Source organism: Drosophila willistoni, unplaced genomic scaffold, assembly GCF_018902025.1.
Source record: "Drosophila willistoni isolate 14030-0811.24 unplaced genomic scaffold, UCI_dwil_1.1 Seg531, whole genome shotgun sequence".
Taxonomy (NCBI): Eukaryota; Metazoa; Arthropoda; class Insecta; order Diptera; family Drosophilidae; genus Drosophila; species Drosophila willistoni.
The window spans coordinates 4771041-4798253 of NW_025814459.1; the positions used below are offsets into that span (position 1 = coordinate 4771041).

Here is a 27213-nt window from a genome sequence, read left to right on the forward strand (position 1 = left end):
ACACGCGAATGAACAATGACTGATGGAAGATCGTTAATAAATAGTGTGAAGAGCAGAGGGCCAAGATGACTACCTTGAGGTACACCAGAAGTCACAGAAATGGAAACGGAAAAAGAAGACTTAAAAAGTACCTTCTGTTTTCTATTTGTTAAATATTCTCGAACCCAAGAAAGGAAAAGGGGTGGAAACCCAATGTCGCTCAGCTTAGAAAGTAATAGGGTATGATTAACGGAATCAAAGGCTTTGCTGAAGTCAGTGTATATGACATCAGTTTGTTTACCATTTTTGAACCCCTTGATAATTATTGATGTAAATTCTAAAAGGTTAGTGGTTGTAAATCTACGTTTCACAAACCCATGTTGGGATGGGAAAATAATAGAGCTGCAAAAATGTTGCAATTGAGAAGTTATAATTTTCTCAAAAGCTTTCGGAATAGCGGACAATTTTGAGATACCTCTATAGTTAGAGGCTTCGGACTTTTTGCCATTTTTATGCAGAGGAATAATATACGACTCCTTCCAAATAGATGGAAAAGAGGAAGATTCTACAGACAATAGAAACAATTTTTAAATGGGTTTACATAATGCGTTTGCACAGAACCTGAGTACACATCCAGGAATACCGTCTGGCCCCGGAGAATAAACAGGTTTAACTAATTTAAGTTCGCTAAGAATAGAACTTTCATCAATCACTGGATTGAAAATGCAATTAGCTTTTTTTAAATGATAAGGATACGGACTTGCTCGATATTCCATTGAGGAATAAGTTGTTTTGAAAAAACTCGCAAACATATCGGCAATTGCCTGATCAGTGCTTGCTTTTTTATTTTGAAAAGACAAAAAAGATGGGTGCACAGAGGTCTTACGTTTAGAATTAACAAAATTATAAAATTGTTTAGGGTCAGAAGAAAACTGAAGCTTACACCGCTGAAGATAATTCTTATAGCATTGTGCATTAAGCATCATGAATTTTGAACGAGCGACTGTATACACAGCATAATCTGATGAACGACGTGTTTTTTGAAACTTCTTATAATATCGTGTCTCCACATTTTTCAAATTGGATAGCTCGCGAGAGAACCAGGGAGGTTTGCTAAGCCGCTCCAGCCTACCAAGAGGCACACAAATATCAAAGAGTGAATTCAGAGTATCATAGAAAAAACGAACAGCTGAATTCATATCTCTACAATCGGTAGTTGTAATGTTTTCATTAAGGCTGGCAAAGTCAGTCTTTCGAAAGCACCTAGTTAGAAATAACTCATTTGAACCAAGTAATGGTGAAAGCAAGGGCCGATCAATTTTTTAATTTAATGTAGGATAAAATTTGTCGTCTGGAAGAACAAATGGTTCAATCCTAGAAACCTCACAATAAGAAGAATCCAATACAAAAATAAGATCTAACGATTTTCCATTAGAGTTTAAGACAGGATTGACTTGGGATAAAGATAAGCCTAGAAGGCCATCAATAAAGTCATGTGACAAAGAGGGCAGTGACCATGCTAAAATGGGTAAATTAAAATCACCTACAACTATGAGCATGTCTTGACTGGAAACTAAAGAGGAGACAAACTGAATTGCATCTAAACGATTTAAATATACCACCACGTCCAACAATGGTGGAATATAGGAACAAGTAATGAAAGCATTAAAAGATTTAAAATTTACTTTAACACCGACAAACTCAATCTCCAGGGTACTAGAAAATTGAATCATTTCAGATGATAAAGCAGCATCAACAGCTATCAGAACGCCACCACCTATGCGAGAAATCCGGTCACGTCTGAAAATAGAAAAGTTTGTGGAAAAAACCGATGCATCAGCAATATCAGGTTTTAGCCACGTCTCTGTGAAAGCTAGAATGTTATGCTCAAAAGAAAGACTATCTACATAGAGATTAGGAAGTTTAGATTTCAGTCCTCTAACGTTCTGGTAACCCAGGTTAAGGGACGAAGCTAGTTTTTTGACACACCAGCAGATGCTGATGTGGCAGGAATAGTATTAGTTGTTGTTGTAGGCAAGCGAATCGGTTGCCGATTTTTCTTTTTTACAGTATATTCCTTAACTATTATATGTTTTGGCCAAAAATCTTCTCGACATATAGTGTCGAAGATATTGGCAGAAACACTAATTTTAAAGGACGAAATGTCCCGAGAATAAGAAAATCTAAACTTCTCCACCGCAATATTCGAGACGTTAACTTTCTTCCGAATATAGGCTAAGCGGGGACGATAAGAGACGCTGGCGGATCTACAGATATAGAAACACCCCAAGGACTGGTCCTTTTACGTTTCGGAGACTCATTCATAAGCGATAAACTTGTGAACTGAGTCTCCACCGCAGTAAACTCCGCTTGGAGTTTATTAAAACCTGCCCTTAAAGTGTCAAAACTATCTCTAGTGCGCCTCATGAAAGAGCGCATCTCATTCTCGACCTCCCGGCAAGCATCACATCCATATTTTAAGCCACCACCTTTAGCAATAGACTCCTTGATTCTGCCTGTGTAACCTGCACACTTGACGTGAACCGCATTGTCACACAACCAACAAAGAATATAATCATGGGAGTCAACCGCATTAGTGGCAACTATGCAATTATTTTTTGAGCAGACAACCATTTTATCAAAAGTTTAATTTAGTTACAAAAGGAAATACAAAAAAATAAAAAATAAAAATTCTAAAGGTAAAAAATCTGTGTATAAGAATATACTGACCAGTTCTGACACAAGGGTTAATGTGCAGAGTAAGCCTTCACAACTAAAGAATAAAAAGAAATGAAAACACAAAAACAAAAACACGTATCACAGAGTCGCGGGTAGGCAAAAGACGAGAGCGCAAATCAATCAAGAATAGGAAAGAGCGGAAGAGCGCGTCAAATTGAACACATACAACAACAATTTGTACGCAAGATCGCGAGAGTTAGTTAAAACAGTAATGACACAAAAGCAAAAGAGATAAACAAAACAACAACACCGCTAATGCAAGTATTGTTGTAAGTTTTGATTTTATTTAAATTTAAACAAAAACGACAGCAAGAATTCGGGAAATGAAAATAAAATTCTGATGTTGTAATTATTATTAATTAAACCGATAATTTAAGAGTTATGTAAAAGTATTTAATCGCGAGAAAAAATAAAAGTTGATAAGCGCAAAAAAAACACGTCCGTCCTCTGCAACGAGTGAAAGTTCTCTTTCTTGGTTAAAACACTGAGTAAGTAAAAATTTTAAGTTATTAGAAATAAAAATTCAATAATGTCATTATAAATTATAGTCAACTCCTGATTTCAATGGATCTAATTGTTAAAACACTATTGTTAATGATCTATAAAAACCTTTTTGAGAAATGAAACTTTCTGGAATCTTCGCGCTCGGAACTATCGCTCAGGTATAAATAGAGGCGTTTGAGTAGACATCCGAATCGTGCCGTATACCGAAGTGTTTCGAAAAGCGCATGAAACAGTTGTCGAAACGCATCTACACAGACGACGATTTTTTTCAAACTGTTGCACAATATGAAGAACAAGTTGCTTTTGATTCTGGAATCACCGAAGATGACCAGCGACATATCGTTTTGAACAATACCATGAAGGAAAATGCAGCACCAAAGTGACGAAAAAGCCAACATCGTAGAAGCAGAAAAAGGGAAAAACGAAGCGAGCTACACCGGGCAACACCAAGCGAGCAACATCATCTCGAATTTCCAAGCGCATCAAACCAATATCAAAGGCAAATGATGAAAGAATCTGTTTCTTCATCAGATGGTGGTGATATTGTTCATCTTTTAATGAAACCCAGGACACTCATGGCCTTTGCGACCGTGGTGGAAATATGGGTGTTAAAATTTAACTTATGGTCCATAAGTACGCCCAAATCATTCATATTATTTAGACGTTCTAAGGGCTGTTGTTTAGAAAATAAGTGACCAGTTAAGGAGAGTTACGAAAAAAAGTACACTTACCTTACATTTGGTAGTGTTAAGATTTAGTAGATTAAACTGGCACCAGGATTGAAAGTTTTTAAGATCAGCTTGTAGCCGACTAAATGAATCTGTATCTTTATAAGTAAGACAAAGCTTGACATCGTCAGCATACATAAGCACACGCGAATGAACAATGACTGATGGAAGATCGTTAATAAATAGTGTGAAGAGCAGAGGGCCAAGATGACTACCTTGAGGTACACCAGAAGTCACAGAAATGGAAACGGAAAAAGAAGACTTAAAAAGTACCTTCTGTTTTCTATTTGTTAAATATTCTCGAACCCAAGAAAGGAAAAGGGGTGGAAACCCAATGTCGCTCAGCTTAGAAAGTAATAGGGTATGATTAACGGAATCAAAGGCTTTGCTGAAGTCAGTGTATATGACATCAGTTTGTTTACCATTTTTGAACCCCTTGATAATTATTGATGTAAATTCTAAAAGGTTAGTGGTTGTAAATCTACGTTTCACAAACCCATGTTGGGATGGGAAAATAATAGAGCTGCAAAAATGTTGCAATTGAGAAGTTATAATTTTCTCAAAAGCTTTCGGAATAGCGGACAATTTTGAGATACCTCTATAGTTAGAGGCTTCGGACTTTTTGCCATTTTTATGCAGAGGAATAATATACGACTCCTTCCAAATAGATGGAAAAGAGGAAGATTCTACAGACAATAGAAACAATTTTTAAATGGGTTTACATAATGCGTTTGCACAGAACCTGAGTACACATCCAGGAATACCGTCTGGCCCCGGAGAATAAACAGGTTTAACTAATTTAAGTTCGCTAAGAATAGAACTTTCATCAATCACTGGATTGAAAATGCAATTAGCTTTTTTTAAATGATAAGGATACGGACTTGCTCGATATTCCATTGAGGAATAAGTTGTTTTGAAAAAACTCGCAAACATATCGGCAATTGCCTGATCAGTGCTTGCTTTTTTATTTTGAAAAGACAAAAAAGATGGGTGCACAGAGGTCTTACGTTTAGAATTAACAAAATTATAAAATTGTTTAGGGTCAGAAGAAAACTGAAGCTTACACCGCTGAAGATAATTCTTATAGCATTGTGCATTAAGCATCATGAATTTTGAACGAGCGACTGTATACACAGCATAATCTGATGAACGACGTGTTTTTTGAAACTTCTTATAATATCGTGTCTCCACATTTTTCAAATTGGATAGCTCGCGAGAGAACCAGGGAGGTTTGCTAAGCCGCTCCAGCCTACCAAGAGGCACACAAATATCAAAGAGTGAATTCAGAGTATCATAGAAAAAACGAACAGCTGAATTCATATCTCTACAATCGGTAGTTGTAATGTTTTCATTAAGGCTGGCAAAGTCAGTCTTTCGAAAGCACCTAGTTAGAAATAACTCATTTGAACCAAGTAATGGTGAAAGCAAGGGCCGATCAATTTTTTAATTTAATGTAGGATAAAATTTGTCGTCTGGAAGAACAAATGGTTCAATCCTAGAAACCTCACAATAAGAAGAATCCAATACAAAAATAAGATCTAACGATTTTCCATTAGAGTTTAAGACAGGATTGACTTGGGATAAAGATAAGCCTAGAAGGCCATCAATAAAGTCATGTGACAAAGAGGGCAGTGACCATGCTAAAATGGGTAAATTAAAATCACCTACAACTATGAGCATGTCTTGACTGGAAACTAAAGAGGAGACAAACTGAATTGCATCTAAACGATTTAAATATACCACCACGTCCAACAATGGTGGAATATAGGAACAAGTAATGAAAGCATTAAAAGATTTAAAATTTACTTTAACACCGACAAACTCAATCTCCAGGGTACTAGAAAATTGAATCATTTCAGATGATAAAGCAGCATCAACAGCTATCAGAACGCCACCACCTATGCGAGAAATCCGGTCACGTCTGAAAATAGAAAAGTTTGTGGAAAAAACCGATGCATCAGCAATATCAGGTTTTAGCCACGTCTCTGTGAAAGCTAGAATGTTATGCTCAAAAGAAAGACTATCTACATAGAGATTAGGAAGTTTAGATTTCAGTCCTCTAACGTTCTGGTAACCCAGGTTAAGGGACGAAGCTAGTTTTTTGACACACCAGCAGATGCTGATGTGGCAGGAATAGTATTAGTTGTTGTTGTAGGCAAGCGAATCGGTTGCCGATTTTTCTTTTTTACAGTATATTCCTTAACTATTATATGTTTTGGCCAAAAATCTTCTCGACATATAGTGTCGAAGATATTGGCAGAAACACTAATTTTAAAGGACGAAATGTCCCGAGAATAAGAAAATCTAAACTTCTCCACCGCAATATTCGAGACGTTAACTTTCTTCCGAATATAGGCTAAGCGGGGACGATAAGAGACGCTGGCGGATCTACAGATATAGAAACACCCCAAGGACTGGTCCTTTTACGTTTCGGAGACTCATTCATAAGCGATAAACTTGTGAACTGAGTCTCCACCGCAGTAAACTCCGCTTGGAGTTTATTAAAACCTGCCCTTAAAGTGTCAAAACTATCTCTAGTGCGCCTCATGAAAGAGCGCATCTCATTCTCGACCTCCCGGCAAGCATCACATCCATATTTTAAGCCACCACCTTTAGCAATAGACTCCTTGATTCTGCCTGTGTAACCTGCACACTTGACGTGAACCGCATTGTCACACAACCAACAAAGAATATAATCATGGGAGTCAACCGCATTAGTGGCAACTATGCAATTATTTTTTGAGCAGACAACCATTTTATCAAAAGTTTAATTTAGTTACAAAAGGAAATACAAAAAAATAAAAAATAAAAATTCTAAAGGTAAAAAATCTGTGTATAAGAATATACTGACCAGTTCTGACACAAGGGTTAATGTGCAGAGTAAGCCTTCACAACTAAAGAATAAAAAGAAATGAAAACACAAAAACAAAAACACGTATCACAGAGTCGCGGGTAGGCAAAAGACGAGAGCGCAAATCAATCAAGAATAGGAAAGAGCGGAAGAGCGCGTCAAATTGAACACATACAACAACAATTTGTACGCAAGATCGCGAGAGTTAGTTAAAACAGTAATGACACAAAAGCAAAAGAGATAAACAAAACAACAACACCGCTAATGCAAGTATTGTTGTAAGTTTTGATTTTATTTAAATTTAAACAAAAACGACAGCAAGAATTCGGGAAATGAAAATAAAATTCTGATGTTGTAATTATTATTAATTAAACCGATAATTTAAGAGTTATGTAAAAGTATTTAATCGCGAGAAAAAATAAAAGTTGATAAGCGCAAAAAAAACACGTCCGTCCTCTGCAACGAGTGAAAGTTCTCTTTCTTGGTTAAAACACTGAGTAAGTAAAAATTTTAAGTTATTAGAAATAAAAATTCAATAATGTCATTATAAATTATAGTCAACTCCTGATTTCAATGGATCTAATTGTTAAAACACTATTGTTAATGATCTATAAAAACCTTTTTGAGAAATGAAACTTTCTGGAATCTTCGCGCTCGGAACTATCGCTCAGGTATAAATAGAGGCGTTTGAGTAGACATCCGAATCGTGCCGTATACCGAAGTGTTTCGAAAAGCGCATGAAACAGTTGTCGAAACGCATCTACACAGACGACGATTTTTTTCAAACTGTTGCACAATATGAAGAACAAGTTGCTTTTGATTCTGGAATCACCGAAGATGACCAGCGACATATCGTTTTGAACAATACCATGAAGGAAAATGCAGCACCAAAGTGACGAAAAAGCCAACATCGTAGAAGCAGAAAAAGGGAAAAACGAAGCGAGCTACACCGGGCAACACCAAGCGAGCAACATCATCTCGAATTTCCAAGCGCATCAAACCAATATCACCACCATCTGATGAAGAAACAGATTCTTTCATCATTTGCCTAAAGCTGTTGCCGCAGAAGTTGACCCCTGCCAACTCGATCAATTTCAATGTATGCAAGCGTCCAGTTTATTGAAGTGCGCCAACATGCAGGCAAGTTATTTCAGTTGCAAAAACTGCGAAATTGACGTGCACGACGACTGGGAATATTTTGATGACGATGATGAATAAAAATCGTTGTCATTAATGGCCATTGAACTCGTCCATTTTTTTTTCGTCCTAAAAAAGCTATCCAGATTAAGTCTGTTCCAAAATTATTTGAGTTACTCAAATTTATTTATTCATCATCGTCATCAAAATATTCCCAGTCGTCGTGCACGTCAATTTCGCAGTTTTTGCAACTGAAATAACTTGCCTGCATGTTGGCGCACTTCAATAAACTGGACGCTTGCATACATTGAAATTGATCGAGTTGGCAGGGGTCAACTTCTGCGGCAACAGCTTTAGGCAAATGATGAAAGAATCTGTTTCTTCATCAGATGGTGGTGATATTGGTTTGATGCGCTTGGAAATTCGAGATGATGTTGCTCGCTTGGTGTTGCCCGGTGTAGCTCGCTTCGTTTTTCCCTTTTTCTGCTTCTACGATGTTGGCTTTTTCGTCACTTTGGTGCTGCATTTTCCTTCATGGTATTGTTCAAAACGATATGTCGCTGGTCATCTTCGGTGATTCCAGAATCAAAAGCAACTTGTTCTTCATATTGTGCAACAGTTTGAAAAAAATCGTCGTCTGTGTAGATGCGTTTCGACAACTGTTTCATGCGCTTTTCGAAACACTTCGGTATACGGCACGATTCGGATGTCTACTCAAACGCCTCTATTTATACCTGAGCGATAGTTCCGAGCGCGAAGATTCCAGAAAGTTTCATTTCTCAAAAAGGTTTTTATAGATCATTAACAATAGTGTTTTAACAATTAGATCCATTGAAATCAGGAGTTGACTATAATTTATAATGACATTATTGAATTTTTATTTCTAATAACTTAAAATTTTTACTTACTCAGTGTTTTAACCAAGAAAGAGAACTTTCACTCGTTGCAGAGGACGGACGTGTTTTTTTTGCGCTTATCAACTTTTATTTTTTCTCGCGATTAAATACTTTTACATAACTCTTAAATTATCGGTTTAATTAATAATAATTACAACATCAGAATTTTATTTTCATTTCCCGAATTCTTGCTGTCGTTTTTGTTTAAATTTAAATAAAATCAAAACTTACAACAATACTTGCATTAGCGGTGTTGTTGTTTTGTTTATCTCTTTTGCTTTTGTGTCATTACTGTACTAACTCTCGCGATCTTGCGTACAAATTGTTGTTGTATGTGTTCAATTTGACGCGCTCTTCCGCTCTTTCCTATTCTTGATTGATTTGCGCTCTCGTCTTTTGCCTACCCGCGACTCTGTGATACGTGTTTTTGTTTTTGTGTTTTCATTTCTTTTTATTCTTTAGTTGTGAAGGCTTACTCTGCACATTAACCCTTGTGTCAGAACTGGTCAGTATATTCTTATACACAGATTTTTTACCTTTAGAATTTTTATTTTTTATTTTTTTGTAATTAAATTAAACTTTTGATAAAATGGTTGTCTGCTCAAAAAATAATTGCATAGTTGCCACTAATGCGGTTGACTCCCATGATTATATTCTTTGTTGGTTGTGTGACAATGCGGTTCACGTTAAGTGTGCAGGTTACACAGGCAGAATCAAGGAGTCTATTGCTAAAGGTGGTGGCTTAAAATATGGATGTGATGCTTGCCGGGAGGTCGAGAATGAGATGCGCTCTTTCATGAGGCGCACTAGAGATAGTTTTGACACTTTAAGGGCAGGTTTTAATAAACTCCAAGCGGAGTTTACTGCGGTGGAGACTCAGTTCACAAGTTTATCGCTTATGAATGAGTCTCCGAAACGTAAAAGGACCAGTCCTTGGGGTGTTTCTATATCTGTAGATCCGCCAGCGTCTCTTATCGTCCCCGCTTAGCCTATATTCGGAAGAAAGTTAACGTCTCGAATATTGCGGTGGAGAAGTTTAAATTTTCTTATTCTCGGGACATTTCGTCCTTTAAAATTAGTGTTTCTGCCAATATCTTCGACACTATATGTCGAGAAGATTTTTGGCCAAAACATATAATAGTTAAGGAATATACTGTAAAAAAGAAAAATCGGCAACCGATTCGCTTGCCTACAACAACAACTAATACTATTCCTGCCACATCAGCATCTGCTGGTGTGTCAAAAAACTAGCTTCGTCCCTTAACCTGGGTTACCAGAACGTTAGAGGACTGAAATCTAAACTTCCTAATCTCTATGTAGATAGTCTTTCTTTTGAGCATAACATTCTAGCTTTCACAGAGACGTGGCTAAAACCTGATATTGCTGATGCATCGGTTTTTTCCACAAACTTTTCTATTTTCAGACGTGACCGGATTTCTCGCATAGGTGGTGGCGTTCTGATAGCTGTTGATGCTGCTTTATCATCTGAAATGATTCAATTTTCTAGTACCCTGGAGATTGAGTTTGTCGGTGTTAAAGTAAATTTTAAATCTTTTAATGCTTTCATTACTTGTTCCTATATTCCACCATTGTTGGACATGGTGGTATATTTAAATCGTTTAGATGCAATTCAGTTTGTCTCCTCTTTAGTTTCCAGTCAAGACATGCTCATAGTTGTAGGTGATTTTAATTTACCCATTTTAGCATGGTCACTGCCCTCTTTGTCACATGACTTTATTGATGGCCTTCTAGGCTTATCTTTATCCCAAGTCAATCCTGTCTTAAACTCTAATGGAAAATCGTTAGATCTTATTTTTGTATTGGATTCTTCTTATTGTGAGGTTTCTAGGATTGAACCATTTGTTCTTCCAGACGACAAATTTTATCCTACATTAAATTAAAAAATTGATCGGCCCTTGCTTTCACCATTACTTGGTTCAAATGAGTTATTTCTAACTAGGTGCTTTCGAAAGACTGACTTTGCCAGCCTTAATGAAAACATTACAACTACCGATTGTAGAGATATGAATTCAGCTGTTCGTTTTTTCTATGATACTCTGAATTCACTCTTTGATATTTGTGTGCCTCTTGGTAGGCTGGAGCGGCTTAGCAAACCTCCCTGGTTCTCTCGCGAGCTATCCAATTTGAAAAATGTGGAGACACGATATTATAAGAAGTTTCAAAAAACACGTCGTTCATCAGATTATGCTCTGTATACAGTCGCTCGTTCAAAATTCATGATGCTTAATACACAATGCTATAAGAATTATCTTCAGCGGTGTAAGCTTCAGTTTTCTTCTGACCCTAAACAATTTTATAATTTTGTTAATTCTAAACGTAAGACCTCTGTGCACCCATCTTTTTTGTCTTTTCAAAATAAAAAAGCAAGCACTGATCAGGCAATTGCCGATATGTTTGCGAGTTTTTTCAAAACAACTTATTCCTCAATGGAATATCGAGCAAGTCCGTATCCTTATCATTTAAAAAAAGCTAATTGCATTTTCAATCCAGTGATTGATGAAAGTTCTATTCTTAGCGAACTTAAATTAGTTAAACCTGTTTATTCTCCGGGGCCAGACGGTATTCCTGGATGTGTACTCAGGTTCTGTGCAAACGCATTATGTAAACCCATTTAAAAATTGTTTCTATTGTCTGTAGAATCTTCCTCTTTTCCATCTATTTGGAAGGAGTCGTATATTATTCCTCTGCATAAAAATGGCAAAAAGTCCGAAGCCTCTAACTATAGAGGTATCTCAAAATTGTCCGCTATTCTGAAAGCTTTTGAGAAAATTATCACTTCTCAATTGCAACATTTTTGCAGCTCTATTATTTTCCCATCCCAACATGGGTTTGTGAAACGTAGATTTACAACCACTAACCTTTTAGAATTTACATCAATAATTATCAAGGGGTTCAAAAATGGTAAACAAACTGATGTCATATACACTGACTTCAGCAAAGCCTTTGATTCCGTTAATCATACCCTATTACTTTCTAAGCTGAGCGACATTGGGTTTCCACCCCTTTTCCTTTCTTGGGTTCGAGAATATTTAACAAATAGAAAACAGAAGGTACTTTTTAAGTCTTCTTTTTCCGTTTCCATTTCTGTGACTTCTGGTGTACCTCAAGGTAGTCATCTTGGCCCTCTGCTCTTCACACTATTTATTAACGATCTTCCATCAGTCATTGTTCATTCGCGTGTGCTTATGTATGCTGACGATGTCAAGGTTTGTCTTACTTATAAAGATACAGATTCATTTAGTCGGCTACAAGCTGATCTTAAAAACTTTCAATCCTGGTGCCAGTTTAATCTACTAAATCTTAACACTACCAAATGTAAGGTAAGTGTACTTTTTTTCGTAACTCTCCTTGACTGGTCACTTATTTTCTAAACAACAGCCCTTAGAACGTCTAAATAATATGAATGATTTGGGCGTACTTATGGACCATAAGTTAAATTTTAACACCCATATTTCCACCACGGTCGCAAAGGCCATGAGTGTCCTGGGTTTCATTAAAAGATGGTCAAAAGAATTTGATGACCCCTGTACAACTAAAGTTCTTTTTACTTCGCCCGTCCTATTTTAGAGTATGGATCTTGCATTTGGTCACCTCAATATGAGTCGCACAAGATTAGACTAGAATCCGTTCAAAAGCAGTTCTTGCTATTTGCTCTTCGTGGCTTAAGCTGGGATCGCAATGTCAATTTGCCTTCGTATTCTAGTAGACTTCTCTTGATTAACCTTCCGTCCCTAACTAACCGTAGAATTATGCTTGGTGTCATTTTTATGCACAACCTCCTAATTGGTGATATCGACTCGCCTGAGTTATTAGCTCAGGTGAATCTGTCGGTACCATGTAGACGGAGTAGACATCCTTTAATACCTTTATCCCTTAGTCGTTGTTCTTCTAACTATGCTATGCATGAACCTTTTAGGGTCCTCTACTCTGATTACAATCTTCTATCCCCTGTACTCAGCTCAAAGTTTTCTATTAATATACTTAAAACATCTATCCTATCCCATTTAGTTAATAGATAGCTATAGTATTATGTGTTTGTCTGTCTTTTCTATTGTGTATTTTGTCCACGCGATTGGTGGGAGGTGGGCAGTTATCTGCTTGGGCTCGCGCGTAAAATAAAAAAAAAAAAAAAAAAAAAAAAGGGAATAGAATGGAACATTCCCCAACCTTCCCGATCGAGATCTTCCAGAATATTCACGGACAAATTGGTCTCAATGTAAAAAACTTTTTTCCTTTTTTTTAAATAACAACAAAAATGCTGGAATTTGACAGTTCTACACGATTTCAGTGCAAACAAAAGTGCCCCCACTGGGCACTCCAGCTGAGACACAACGGTTTTTTTATGGACACCACATAATAAATCCAGCACTACAGCTGAGTCACAACCCGGTTTTTTATAGACACCACGTGATCGAATCCATATAAATATATATACGGCAAATACAATATTTTGATGCATTATACTCACCTTTTCACTGTTCACAAATTTTTGGTACTTTGAACAAAAAATGAAAAAACCTTTTTCTCACGATTTTCAACACGATGTTTGGTACGCGTATATACAATGCGATTATTAACGTTGGTGACTGTCCAAAAACTGCAGAACGTCTAACGAACATGATTTAGAGGGCTCAAACTGTCATTCAATACCGCATGTCAAAAATATTTGAGAATGTAACAACTGGGTCCCCTCCCCTATATTAATTTTGGTCAGAAGTGTGCATAGAAGCAAGCGTCTCCGACCATATAAAGTATATACTGTAACGTAGACGATCTGGGTGGCAATTTAGACAGTAGGCAAACTGTCCCCATTAAGTATCGGTCCCACTTTCTACGGCTGGGCACACTTAAACGGCGCCACAGGGAAAAAAAGTGTTTTTTTTGAGCGGCCAACTAAAGAAAACCCAGGAGGAGAAGAGAAGGATAGAGTGAGAAAGAAGCAGGGCTTAAAAAGTTTTTGCTGCCACCGAAAATTGAATTGAATTGAATAAACGAAAGGAAATAACCACTTTTGTTTTCTTTGCGATTCTGCTGATTTAACTGCGGCCTGACGATCAGACCGTAAACCAACCGCTCGGCCACGGGTGGCGTTATTTTGTCCGCCAACGGCAAGACACGTTACATTGGTGTCAGGTATGGGGTTATGTTCGGTTACTGCGAAGAAATCGATGCATGCTCGAAACAGCAAAATGGCAGAGAACGGCGGCGATTCTATTAATGCTATATCCCCGTTCCACAATTTAACCCAGGTTTGCTGCCGTTTTTCGATTGAACTGGATCTTGGGGCGAATTTGAGCGTCTAGTAGACAAGGGGGCGAATTACTTTCAGTGGGCAGGATGAGAAATGTTTGGCAGTGGTGTTAAATCTGCGCGGCCGCGCCTCATGGCACCTTGCCTACACAACCTAATTTTACCTACTCAGCACTGTGTGCCGCCATGCGTCAACGACTTATCCTAGATTGCCGGTCGAGTTATCAAATGTTGCGTTATCGGATACAAGGGCCCAGCGAATCATTGCTTGATTTCGCATTGGAATTGGAACACTTCACCCAAGGTGCTTTTAGCGGAATGCCCGGACATATGTATGGCCAGATTCTGGTGCAACAATTTATTGACGGTATGCGCAAAACTCCGCCACAGGGATTAGTAATCTCCAGTCGACCGATTCAGCTACAAGAGGCATTGGACGTAGCGTTGCGAGTGCAAGCCCATATTGGACGCACACACGGGAAGCCGGTTCTGCACAGTCAGGTAGTCGAGAGTGGAAACATTCATACAACAAGACGTCGCCGGCGGAGATGCCCCAACACAACGATACAGCTACTCTAGCTCCAACACCAGCGAATGCACCGGCGGCTCTCAGGCTCAATTCAGCGAAGAACGCATCAGTCGCCCACTAACGCCGAATCCCCAAGCATTACGAAGTGAGGCGCTAGATAAGGGTGAAAGCGAGGAACCGAATCCGCTAGTAGCTGTTCGAGATGACGAGCATATTCTGGCCCCTATCGAGCGTCGAGAGACCCGAAATCCAACCACCAGTACCACGAACGTTTGCCATTCTAGCGTGTCCACCTTTAATGGAATTGATCGGTCTGCCACTTTTGAGCATTCCGTTCCTGCCACAGTGGAGCCATCTACAAACCAGAGCAACAGGCATCAAACTACGCCGTTGCACGAGTCACTGTGGACAGAGCCCTCGGTTGGAAACGAAAACACTGTCTTGAACGAAGAAACTGCACTGGCGAGTTTGTTTCGTGAACCTAAGGTCGCCGTTCCAAAAAAATATGTGCCAAATACCCCGCGAAATACACAGGAAAGATGCTACTATTTTAAATGGCCGACGTGGGACGGGCAATCCTATCCAAGCTACGTATTCACCCGTACAAAATGCTAAAGACAGCTTACATTGTATTGTTTTCTTTCAGCAGAGGCCATTGCTGATAGTGATGGATACCGGCGCGGCAGTCTCGGTGTTGAATTGGCCGTTGCACGAGTCACTGTGGACAGAGCCCTCGGTTGGAAACGAAAACACTGTCTTGAACGAAGAAACTGCACTGGCGAGTTTGTTTCGTGAACCTAAGGTCGCCGTTCCAAAAAAATATGTGCCAAATACCCCGCGAAATACACAGGAAAGATGCTACTATTTTAAATGGCCGACGTGGGACGGGCAATCCTATCCAAGCTACGTATTCACCCGTACAAAATGCTAAAGACAGCTTACATTGTATTGTTTTCTTTCAGCAGAGGCCATTGCTGATAGTGATGGATACCGGCGCGGCAGTCTCGGTGTTGAATTGGCGAGATGTGCAGCAGCCAATACACACCTCACCATGCCAAGTAACCATGTATCGTATGGCGTCGTCAACACTGTTCTCCACTCAAAAAACGATGGTAGAGTTGCAAGTGTTGCGCAAGCCCCTGATTCATCGATTTGTCCTGGTAAACGACTCGACGCCTACTCTGCTGGGTACTGATTTTTAGCTTGAACACAAAGTCGTGATCGACTTTGATAAGATGAACTTAAGATTCCACTGGGGTACCATGCCCTTGTTCCACGCCTCCGAAGCGCCACGAAATCCGATATACTTGATGGCTTCCGTCTGTATGGCGCCACGCTCCGACACGCGAAGATGTGAGCGGAGCTTCTGTCGTTGGGACCGATTCGGGGGGCTCCAACAAGATTGATAAAGTGTTGAGCCTACACCACGAAATACCTTGGAAGTGCGATCGTTTTTGGTGCTTTGCTCTTACTGCCGCAAGTTTATCCCCAACTTTGTTACTATTGCTCGACCGCTCCACCAGCTAACCGAGAAACTTCGACGATTTGAATGGGACACTCACTGCAGTCACTCGTTTAACACCTTGAAGCAGTGTTTAATGAGCCCCCTTTTTGGCGCTTCCTAGTGACACCGGTCAACTTATTCGGGACACGGGCCGTCTTTTTCTCCTACAGACTGACCATGCATCTTTGGTTGTACAACTTCAAAGAACCGGAAGGGCAGATGGCACGTTGGATAGAACGTCTGCAACACTACGACATGAAGATTCAGCATAAAAGTGATAGACAACATGGTCAGCCTCTCTCGCCGACCTTGTAGCGACTGTCCCACATGCGAGAGAGTCGAACGAAAATATCGAGTGGCCGTGCTGTTTACCCAAGTCCCCGACCTTCGTAAGGAGCAAGAGGCCGACTAGACCCTCGGTAAGGTGCGCGATTGGATAAACAAGGCCGAACGACCGCCTAAAACTACATTGTGGGGCGAGAGCCCGGAAATTTGAGCCTTGTACCATCTCTACGACCAATTAGCCGTTGATGAAATAGGAGCGATTACCATAAAAAACTCAGAGAACATACCTGTAGCCCTTATGCCCCGCTCACTGGTAGATGCTGCCATTCGAGGCGTTCACGATTCACCGGCCGGAGGTCACTTCAGTGCTAAGAAGACCTTAGCCAAACTGTAGCTCGAGCATTGGTACAAGAAGTCTTCTGTCGATTCGGAGCTCCAAATTACTTGGCGAAGTTTGTATCTACCAGCCAGCATAATTGGGGTGAGCTGCTGCCCATGGCGTTATTGGCCTACAGGTCCGCAGTTCACGAAAGCTACGGTTATTCGTCCGCAATGCTAACTTTTGGAAGAGAACAGCTCCTGTACCTACGGAATTCCCCAAATTATTGGCTAAAATGCAAAATCAACTGCGGGTGGTAAATGCGAACGCTTGCCGCCAGCTTCTAAAGGCCGCCCAGACTAACAAAATCCGCTCCGACCTACGGTCACACCCTCAGGAATTCCGCCCCGCTGACAATGTATGGCTCTATTTACCTAGCCGAAGAGTAGGCCGTTGCCCAAAGCTACAATTCGATTGGATTGGGCCGGCTACCATAGTACGTCGGATTTCGGATCTTGTGTACGAAATTCGACCCCCTGGAAAAAGAGTTACCAGAACCGTGCATGTGAACCGTTTGGCTGTTTACCGCATCCGCCAAACGACTTGGTGCTCGGGAGCCTCGAGTCTAAGGATGAGGTAATGTAACGTAGACGGCCTGGGTGTCAACTCAGACAGTAGGCTGTCCCCATTAAGTAGCGGTCCCAATTTCTATGGCTGTGCACACAAAAACGGCGCTACAGGGAAGGATAGTGGTTTTTTTGAGCTAGCGCGGCCAACTTAAGAACACCGAGGAGGAGAAGAGAAGGATAGCGAGAGAAAGAAGCACGGCTTAAAAAGTTTTCGCGGACACAGAAAATTGAATTGAATTGAATAAACGAAAGAAAATAACCACCTCTGTTTTCTATCAGATTCTGCTGATTTAACTGCGGCCTGACGACCAGACCGTAAACCAACCGCTCGGCCATGGGTGGCGTTATTTTGTCCGCCAAAGGCAAGACACGTTACAATACATGTATTATCGAGCAGCACGACAAGACGACTTCAAATAGCCATGTCCGTCCGTCTATCCATCCGTCTGGATCAGCGCGAATTCCCCCTAGACCGTAAGAGCTACGGAACAGAAATTTGCATGTTGGCTTGTGTATAATGCACAGGTTGTATATCTCGGATTTAGCCGGATCGGAAAACTACATCGTATAGCTTCCATAGAAAAGGCAAAGTCACGAAATGTGACTTTTCTCAATAACTTTGCTTTTTTCTAAGCTAAAGGTTGTGCCAACTTTGATCAAGATCGGGTAAATAAATCATATAGCTCCCATAGGAACGATCCGTCCAAAACAGTGCCTCAATAACTTTGTTTCTTTCTACGCAAATGTCATAAAAATTATTTGTCAGTTTAACATAGCTATTGACCGTGCCAAATTTGATCAAGATCGGTTGATTGATATAAGTACAATCGGTGGTAAACAGTGACTTTGATCAATAACTTCGTATTTGACGCGGTAGAAGTTAGCCCCTGCGCTCTGGTTTAATCTGTATTTGATCTTGCGGCTCGTGCCGTAAAATAAACGGCTGCTCGGTTGGTAAGTTTGAGGACAGATATTTGTATTTTTTAGCGGGGCGAACGGACAGACGAACGGACAAGGCTATATGAACACGTCTCGTCGTGCTGATCAGGAATACAAATATATAATTTATATGGTTATACATGCTTCCTTTCATGCGTTGCACACTTTAAACCAACATTAATATTCCCTTTTTGCAAGGGTATAAAAAACTAAACAGCCAACTTATGCAAATGTTCTTTACTAGATAGGACCTAATGCCAAATCCTCGTATTTAGCTGTTTACCATGTGTGCATTTCCATTTGGTCTTACTTAATTTTTTAGAACGTTCATACTCCATTTTAGTATTTATATCATTAAAAACCTCACAATGCATTGCAATGGCTCTTAAGCTTTTATTTTTATTTATTTTTTAGAAAGAAAAATGCCAGTTTGTCGGTGATTTAGCGGTAACAAATGTTTCTTCTTGGGCCATATTACCTGCACATAACGAAAATGCCATTGAAGCAGCTGTGGCACATATAGGTCCTGTAGCAGTATCAATTAATGCAGCTCCAAAAACATTTCAACTATACAGGTAATTATACAATTATATTCTATTCAATTTGTATGAAGCGAAAAAACGTTGACCAGCCCTAGTGTATATGGATAGATATAGGATCTAATCTATAAAGATTGTTTAATCTATTTAGACGATATAATTGATTATTGAACTTCATTAGAAGAACATTTGGCTTCAATGCCGTCGCTTCAATTGTCAAAAGTGCAATAAAACTATAGAATTGGAATAGAGAGAGAGATATACAAAAGAGAGTAAAGTCACTCTCCTTTCAAGGCGTCGATTGCTGCTTAGAATCTTGGTGCTGGTTCCCACGAGCTAGAGCTTCAATCCCTCGGTGGAGTTTGTGCCATCCTCTTCTGGTATTTGTTGCCTGGGTTGTATTACAGGATCGGAGGTTTGAATTTCGTGGACATCCGAGAATTCCATCTCACCAGGAACCTTTTTAAGGCATTTCTTATGAGCCTTTTGTCACCAACCATTATACATAAGTTCTAATTACTTATAATCTATCCCTATCCCTAAAGGGGATGTTTCAAGGTTTACGTTGTCTGTTATGAACGCGCGTTTTAATGATTTAATAAAATTTTCTATTTCTGACATAAATAAACCTGCGTTCTTGCCATTTTGTTGTAAATTAATGAATGTAGCCTCTGTTACTTGTACCTACTGTTTCACCCTTAATTTGTTTTTTAATGTTTGGACTATACCTATTATTGTGTTTTCATTTGTTACTAGTAGTCTAACGTCCCCTTTTAGTTTTGTTTTTATGACTTTAATAGCTGTTTCTTATTGTTCTGCCTTTATTTCATTTATTAATTCCAATGAATCTATGAAACTTTGAAGTGTTTTTACTCCACCATCATACTCTTGAATCAGCTTGGAAGCTGTATTAAGAATTTCAATCTTTGTTTGCACCATCTTTGGTTTTGTATATGTATCTTGAATGTCTTCTTGGTTATTTGCTACACCTGGCTCTTCGGTGTCTTTTGCTACTAGAGGTTTAAAAGTGGCTTTAGACTCGAATCTCCCGGTATTGTAAACTTTTTATTATGTTTAGTTGCTATACTTATTAGTTGTTTATTTAAACTGTATGTTAGCTCAGTGAAAGTTTTATTATTTGATTCATTGCTTGTGTCTATATTGCTATTCTTGATTTTATTGTAACTCTCGAAGATAGTTTCAAGGTGCTTATTAATGGTCTGCGGATGTATATAAATTGTCTTATTTATGCATTTGTATGCTTTCTGAAACTTTTTCTTTTTATATTTGTATGTTAAAATCCATTTGAAATACGTTCTTTTTTCCAATATTGCTTAATATTACTAAATAATATCGTAAAAATGAATTTCGTTTTTTCAGTTTTTCATTTTTTTTTTTTAATATACAAGATTATTTTTTTTTCAATTTGTTTCAGGTATATATATGTTTTTCAATTTTTTAATATTTAATTTTTCTTAAAAAAATTTGATTTTGTTTTTAGAGTATTTGAAGCTTGCTACGATCGGAAAGCTTAATGTATGCTTGTGCAAGCTCTGTAAACTTTGTGCGAGCTTTTAAAACTTTTTTGAAAGCTTCCCTTGATCGCTGCAAGCTTTACGTGTGTGCTTATGTTGTTCGTGCAATTTTGAGTGCATATTTGATGTTTGACACATGTGCTCTTCGCGAGGGTATATTGGGGTACATTAGGCTGGGTGAAATTTATTATTGAATTATTTTTTTTGTGTGTATATTTTCATGTTAGGGTATGTAAAGGCTATATGAAATATGAATTTTTGTGTTTGGTTTTTTTTTAACTTTTTTTCGAGGGTATTTTGGTTATGATAGACTTATTGGAAACAAATTTGTAGGCAAAATATATACATTTTTTTACATTTTATTATTTCTTTTTTTTTGTTTAATCTATTTTTACATTTTATTTTTTTTTTTTATGGTGGCGCAAAAATCGCTATTTGCCACAAAGCTGAATATGTTAGGACTCTTTTTTTGTTGTTTGTATTATTATTATTATTTTTTTTTTTGATTGCTGCATCTGCTGCTCTTCGTTCTGCTGCTGTGCTGCTGTGGCTGCTTCGGCTCTTTTTGTTGCTAATGGTTTCTAGTCGGCAGATTCTAACCCAAATTTGGCACGGATCCATCCATGGCAGTGGTGGGTCGCTGTTTACTTGGGCCAGCGACTTTATGGACTTTTTTTTTAATTTTTTTTAAATTTTGCCAATAGAAGGCAGGATCGCCATGAAATAGTTGAGGAAAGGGTTGACTTGAAGTGATTTATTTGGGGCCGCAAGCCCGGTATTTATAGGGAGACAATTACATGTAGTCTTATGGCTAGTGTTCTTAACGATACTTCAAGCTAAACATTAAGCATAAGTTCTAATTACTTATAATCTATGCCTAATAGTATGGCCTAATGCTATCCCTAAAAGTATACACTATATTCCTTTCTCTATTCAAATCTTCATATTTGGTGGTGTCAAAGTTCGGTGTTAGTTTATGAGGAAAAACTGCATTCTTGAGAACAACTTTGTCTCCAACATTGATATCTACTTGCTTGGCTCCTCTTCTTCTATCAGCAATTTCCTTTCCCTTTTGTTTATTTACGCGGTCATTATCCCTTTCTGCTGACTCTGTAAACTCTCCCACCAGAACTTGTATCCCTGGGATCTTATCCCGAATGCCTCGATTGAACATAAGCTCTGTTGGAGCTGTGCCTGTGGTCCCATGAGTAGTTTCATTATACATCAAAGTGAAAGCTTAAATTTCATCCTTAAGATCGTTTGACAAGAGTCCTATTCATATTTTCGACTTCACCGTTAGCCTGCGGCCAATAAGGAGGAGTTGTAATTTGAACGATGCCGCACGATGAACAGTAGTTTCTGAATTCAGCACTTACATATCCACCATTACCGGTTCGTAACTCTTTTGGAAAACCCAGCCTAATGAAACACAATAAGTGATTCTGATGTAATAGATCGAAAGAATTTAAATTATTATTACATCATGTATATATTCATTGTTGGGTAGTGGCCCTAAGAGATCTATACCGACTGAAATCCATGGCTAGCTTGAAAATTCTGTTCTCTTCATTGGCGGTGGATTCGTAGCTTGGGATACCAGAATACAATCAAAACAATTCTTTATAAATTGCTCGGTATCTCTGTCTATTTGGGGCTATCATACCTTAGATCTTAATCTTCGCTTCATCACTTATTCGCCCGGATGCCCTTCATGTGTCAGTCCCAACATTTTCTGTCTCAATGTAGATGGAATAACGATACGAACTCCTCTTAGCATAATTGTTTGACAGTGCCGATTCGAACTCCTCTTAACGTAATTATTCGCCGAGTCCCAACAACCCTATTGGAGACACTTTATCATTTCTTCATCTTGCGTTCTGTTTCTGGCAATCTCAGATATAGTAATTGACATTGGTGTGCGTTTGAAAATGGTTTCTAGTGGCATATGATGTGTCACCAACTCTAATCTTATTAAGTAGAAATAGTATTTCTGCGAAGTACGAGAGACTTGGAATCTTGGTTAAAGCTGCCTTCAACTTTTGGAACCCACTCTCCTCTGCTGGTCCCCAAATAAACTTCCGATCCTTCATAAACAGCTTACGTAAAGGTTCTGTTTGTTCCGCTAGGTCTGCAATGAATTTCCTTAAATAAGTTAAAATTACCAAAAAACTACGCGTCTCTTCCTTTTTTTGGGTGCCCGAAATATACTAATATATAAAATTTTATCAGGGTCTACTTCAATTCCTTTGTCTGTTGAAAAATGTCCCAGAAACTTAATTCTATTTGTTTCTCAAATACTTTTCTCGTTGTTTAGGAGCACATTATTATCTTTAAATACGTTTCGAACCTTCTCAAGTGCTTTATCGTGTTCCTCTTTGCTACTCCCAAAAATTATAGCATCGTCAATATAATTCATAACGTTATCGCACGATGCTAAGATGCCAAACATTAACCGCTTGCATCTAAATAACCTTCGGGGTGTGATGAAAGTGGTTATCTGCCTACTCACTTCATCTAATTCCCATTCATGATACGCGTCCTTGAGGTCCAGTCGTGAAAATATCTTGGCATTTGTCAACTTAGTCATAAAAGGAGCAAATGTAGGCAACGGATAGTTGTCCCGAAGAATCGCCCGGTTGGTGCGTCTCATATCCAAACAAAGTCCAATATCAGCGTTCTCTTTGAAAGCAATCACACTTAACTAGTTCAATAATATTCAGGTGGAATGCTTCCTCTAACTTAGCATTGACTGTATCTTCGAGCGCAATAGGAATACGCCTCATTGGCTGTTTCACAGAATCAACATAGGGGTCTATTGTTAGTTTTAGGCTAGTACCTTTCATTTGGGAAATGGTGGTACGATCTCAATGTTGCTAACCGGAAGTCCCACTCGTAGCTCTGCTTGATCAATCGGCGCCTCAGACAACAAATACAATTAGGGATTTCATCTGAGGCTTAACCGCTAAATTGATTCTTTGAATTTCCGCGAATATTAAATATTCTTTGCCGGAAGAGTTAACCAATCGTCTTGGGATATAAGTTTAAGCCGGGATCCAGAAACGATTATTAAAAAAATTTCTGCACCTCCAATTCGACATTGCATCAGCTCGTCAAAGTCCCCGTCGCAGTAAATTTTAAAACAATTCGGTCAATTCACGTATTTGCGCTATAGCTTCTTTGTCTTTGTTCGGCATCTACGGGCAAATTGACCAATATTTATAGCAACGATTTGATTTTTTCTAGCGTGCCGGGCACATGGGTCTGCCTCCCGTATGTCCCGATAGTCCACACCTTCCACAATCGCTCTGCGTAGTTTTCGTAGACTTCCAATTAGATATTTTATTTCCTCGTCTACTTGGCAGGCTTCAATGATTTCGGTAAGCGTGTGTTCTTTCTCCAATAATTTCTTCTTTAGTTCAGTACTAGCCTAAGTGTCGATAATTTTATCCTTTATACATATACAAGCAATGAATTTGCCAAACTTTCACTCAAAAGGGCTTAATGACGCTCTCAGTCATTGCGAATTATTATGCAGGTCTGGAAAACAATCAATTATTCATTAAATGCTTCTGTCGAGCCAGTTGTCGTTTTTTGTCAAAAACTATTCTAAAACATTTGTTTTGTCATAATTGACTATTAAACATTTGTTTGACCCTTTATCGGCATTTTGCCTTGACCTCTGTCAGATAGTTTCTTTATTTATTTTTTTATATATACAAGGTGGCGCAAAAGAAGTCATCCGGACTAAAAGAAGTCATCCGATGTTGTTTGGCTCTCATTTTTTTTCTTATTTATTTGAAAGACTGAGGCAAATGAGTGTATTCGTGCAGGACTCAAATACATACTTACAATAAGTAAGCTATTTTTGGTCTACACAAGAAATTACTAGAAAATTATTTATATGGCAAAACAATGTTTGCCGGGTTTTCTAGAATGCAGATTTACAATTGAACGAAGAAATTCACAATGAAGCATTAATTTTAATGGAAGACATGTGCTTGATGCCTACCAACAAAGTATTAGTACAAATAAGAATGATAGCACCCAATCGTCCAATGCACAACTCATTTGATCAAGAATTGAGACGCGAAGCCCAATACGATTCCGAAACATTAAGAGAAATGGTTGATAGAACAGTACCCCTTTTGAATCAACAACAAGAATATGCGTAGGCATATCGTAGGATACGCTCATAAAAGTAGTGAACGATGGAGCTGGCGGATTTTTTTTTTTGGATGCTCCTGGTGGAACTGGGAAAACGTTTCTGTTATCATTGATTTTGGCCACGATGCGATCGCAAAATGGAATTGCACTAGCCCTAGCTTCATCAGGTATTGCAGCTACGTTGTTGGAAGGCGGTCGAACAGCTCATTCAGCTCTCAAGTTGCCGTTGAACCTTCAAGTAAATGAAACTCCAACTTGCAACCTTTCGAGGAATTGTGCCATGGGCCTTTGCAGCTCTGCAGCAAACCAGATTGATCATTTCGGATGAATGCACGATGGCACAGAAAAAATCTTTAGAGGCATTAGATCACTCAATGCAAGATTTACGAAATAACAAAAACCGGTTTGGTGGTGCAATGATACTATTGCTAGTTGTTCCACGCTCAACGCCAGCTGATGAACTAAATGCATGTTTGAAGTGGTTCATTTTATGGAAATACATTAAAACACTTAAATTGAGTATAAACATGAGAGTCAAATTGCAGGAAGACCAGTCTGGAGAAGTGTTTTCCAAACAAATGCTCGATATTGGTAATGGTAATATTGCTGTTGATACATCATCGGGATACATTACATTCCCTACCAATTTTTGTAACTTTTGTGAATCACAGACCAAACTCATGGAGATGGGTTTCGCTCAAAATTACGTAAATCACGATTGGTTAAGCTAACGTGTTATATTGGTTGATGTGAACGAAATGACTTCAGATTCAAAAGAAAATAGCTGGCGAATTAAAGAATTAAAAATCAGTTAATTCCGTTACTAATGATGATGATGTTGTCAATTATCCAACAGAATTTTTAAATTCGCTGGAATTACTCGGCTTACCACCTCATAATCTGCAAGTAAAAATCGGATCAGTAATTATTATGTTACCGAACATAAACCAGCCACGTCTGTGTAAAGGCATCCGGCTTGCGGTGAATTGGATTTTTATTAGCATTGATTTTTTTTAATGCCAACGAAAAAATGTTCATTACAATTTTTTTGTTCAATGCCAATGAAAATCAATTTCATTAGAATTTCTTTTTTTAATGCCAATGAAAAAAATTTAATAAGCATTGTTTTTTTCAATGCTAATGAAATGACCAATGCATTATAAACGTAATGCATTAGGAACGACTCTGCTAGAGTACTGGGATGACGTTATTTTTTGTGATGAGACAAAAATTATGGTGTACTACCATGACGGCCCAAGCAAAGTTTGGCGAAAGCCTAGTTCCCACTGTCAAGTTTGACAAATTATCTGTAATGGTGTGGAATTAAAGAATTTTGCATATTCACCGATATAATGAATAAAGCTTTTTATTTGGATATACTGAAAAATCAATTGCTAAAAAGTGCAGCAAGTTTTGGGTTTTATTGACCCCCAAAACACCCATAAGCTGTAATATAAGCTTTACCAAGATAATGACCCCAAACACAAGTCGTTCCTATGACAATCCTGGATACTGTATAATTGCAGTAAAGTAATTGAAACACATGCCAAGAGTCCAGACTTGAACTCCATCGAGAACTTGTAGGCATTTTTGAAGAAACGTTTGGGTAGACGTAGCCCAACAAATAAAATAAGTCTAATAAGAGCTATCCAAGAAGAATGGCATGAAACTCCCGAAGTATACGACCGACAGCACCTAATACAAATGCATTTGTGTGACTTTTTTCCTTTTTACAAATTACTTGACAAATTGTATGTATATTCTTTTTTTCATTCGAAAAATTTAATTTTTACATTGAAACCCGAACAAATAAAATATGTTGGCCGAAAAAAAAACCGCTTCGTCAACATCATGTATACAAAACAAATAGTCCCAGACCAATGATATCTTTATTAAGAATGTTTGAAAAAGTGTTTTTTTTTTAATTTGCGGCAGTGGAAGTGGGCGTGGCAAAATTTTTCAATAGCCAATATCTGCGAGTCTATTAAGCTTATTTACATACCAAATGTCGGTAGCTGTTATAGCTTTTAAGAAAATCTGTTTTATGTAACTTTCGGGGGCGAAAGGCTGTGGTGCAAAAAGTTTAAACATTTAGTTTCTGCGTACTAACTAAACGAGTATAGGTATATACCAAAGTTGATGTCTCTAGCTGTTATAGTTTTTAAGAGAAACAGTTATGTAAATTGTGGGGGCGTGGCCTCAAAATCTATTAACTCTATACTTTTACATACTACACGAGTCTACATACCAAATTTTGTGGCTCTAAAATAAATATAATAAGGCAACCCGTTTTGGTTTGATTTTGATGCAAAAAAAGAAACGAAATGATAATGATAAGACACATTAAAAATTTGTTTTGATTTTCCTGTCAAACAGTTTTTACGAATTTCGGAAAATGTAATACACCAAATAAAAGATTAAAGCAACTTTGGAAAAGTACGGTTGGTTCTTATTTCTATTATCTGTCTTCGTCTACCGCTTTCCCGAAATATGCATGATTATTGCTTGGTTGCATGCGTATCATAATGATAAGACATTACAAAAAGTGAATTTAAAGGAATAAGATGGAGTTTTTTTGGTATCTATTATTGCTTTAGTTCTAGAATTGAATTAGTAAAATAAAATGGGTCGATCAAAACTGCTTCGAGAGGAAGAAAATGGCTCT

At 38.3% G+C, this 27213-nt stretch overlaps 1 protein-coding gene across 5 annotated transcripts in view; it reads left to right on the forward strand.

Annotated features, from left to right (window-relative positions):
* LOC6652564 (procathepsin L) overlaps nucleotides 1–27213 on the forward strand; it is a 227003-nt gene that overhangs the window by 157723 nt on the left and 42067 nt on the right. For 4 of the 5 annotated variants that reach the window (XM_047013027.1, XM_047013028.1, XM_047013029.1 and 1 more), the window contains one exon: nucleotides 18725–18885. In XM_047013027.1, coding sequence (XP_046868983.1) covers nucleotides 18725–18885 — 161 coding nt within the window. Of the gene's footprint in view, nucleotides 1–18724; nucleotides 18886–19143; nucleotides 19287–27213 lie in introns of those variants that run through there. The other variant, XM_047013030.1, reaches the window with a different exon arrangement.